Source organism: Myotis brandtii, unplaced genomic scaffold (assembly GCF_000412655.1).
Source record: "Myotis brandtii unplaced genomic scaffold, ASM41265v1 scaffold290, whole genome shotgun sequence".
Taxonomy (NCBI): Eukaryota; Metazoa; Chordata; class Mammalia; order Chiroptera; family Vespertilionidae; genus Myotis; species Myotis brandtii.
Genome location: NW_005361076.1, coordinates 70,444 through 71,837, shown reverse-complemented (window position 1 = coordinate 71,837; position 1,394 = coordinate 70,444). Strand labels below are relative to the sequence as shown.

General features: G+C 43.1%; 1 protein-coding gene across 1 annotated transcript; it reads left to right on the top strand.

Annotated features, from left to right (window-relative positions):
- Positions 1-301: 301 nt before the first annotated feature.
- SRSF2 (serine/arginine-rich splicing factor 2) lies at positions 302-916 on the top strand. Its single transcript, XM_005869295.1, has one exon. It carries the CDS (start codon positions 302-304, stop codon positions 914-916), a length of 615 nt encoding a protein of 204 aa, XP_005869357.1.
- Positions 917-1,394: the final 478 nt, after the last annotated feature.

Here is a 1,394-nt window from a genome sequence, read left to right as displayed (position 1 = left end):
ATAATTATAACTGTGTGTTTAGCTATATGCTAGAAAAGTCACAAAATGATAGATTATGAAAATTCATTTTTAAAAAAATTGTATGTAGCTATTTCTCATGTGGTCTCAGCTCTGGAGATAGGCGGGACTGTGTAGAACATTCTGATGTCACTATGGTATCTATGCGCCTGCGTGGAAGGCAGTGAAACAGAGGACGAAACAAAGAACCGTTACAGCCGTTGGCGCCATACTTGCCACCTTCCCAGATTGTCAGTTTCTCGGTGCTCAGTTTGTGGGGGCTCAAGCTGAATTCTCAAAGGCCATGAGTTACCCGTGCCCTCCTCTCAATGTGTTCGACATGACCTCTGTTAAAGTGGACAACCTGAACCCGTGTACTACAACCAACAGCCTGCGGGTTATCTTCCAGAAGTATGGGGAGATTGGAGATGTGTACATCCCGCGAGACCGCTTTACTAAAAAACGTCGGGGCTTTGCTTTTGTTCGTTTCCTCAACAAGCGCCATGCTGAGGATGCCATTGCTGCCCTAGACGAGATCATGGTGGATGGCCATGTACTGCGGGTACATATGGCACGCTACAGTCGCCTCCCAGATATCCACTATGGCAGCCATGGGGAAAATCCTCCGCACAGTTACGAATGCCGGAGCCGCAGCCCAATGGGGCAAAGCCAATTCCAATCTCAAGGCACATATCTCTACAGCTATGAGAAGTCTCCATCTCGCTTTCCTGGTGCATCTCCATCAACCTCTGAATCAACATCAACCAGCTGTTTCAAGCCCAACTTCTCCTGGACGTCGGGATCTTCCTCACTAACAACATTCAGACTGGGATCCAGAATCCTTCCAGAAGAGAAGTCCAGATCGCCACCCAAGAATCCCTTCAAGTCTCTTGGAGAGGAAGGAGCAGCACCTTACTAGGATAATGAGTCCTTAGCAAGTACCCTGACTGAGGACTTGGGAGAGGGGAGGAGAACAACTGAATTAGAGTCCTTGGAACAAGCTACTAGCTGTTGAAATGGTTAATCTTTAACATGTCTAAGTTTTTACTTGTTTTAATTTTGTGTCAAGTGGTAAACTTCATTTTACTTGGTATTTTGTTGCTGTTATTAAAGTATCTTCTAAGTTCGTGAGCTGGACAACTTCAAGTTGTTATTGGTTCAGATATTTTAGGTGCAATTTCATTTTTTGTTACATACTTTTTCTTTGAAAGTAAACAGATAATCTAATTTAGAGCCTCTTGATTTAAGAAAATGCAAGCAGCCCTCTTCTTCAATAGTCAGAAACTGTCTAGTGATTGACATTGCATCATCCTTATAAAAATACTCACTAAAATTGCTGTAAATTTATTTACATGTGGAGTTTACCTTTGGATCCAAATAGTAATATGGACCTGCAT

Coding starts and splice junctions, on each gene's coding strand:
- SRSF2 (XM_005869295.1), top strand. CDS start 302: ATGAGTTACCCGTGCCCTCCTCTCAATGTGTTCGACATGACCTCTGTT.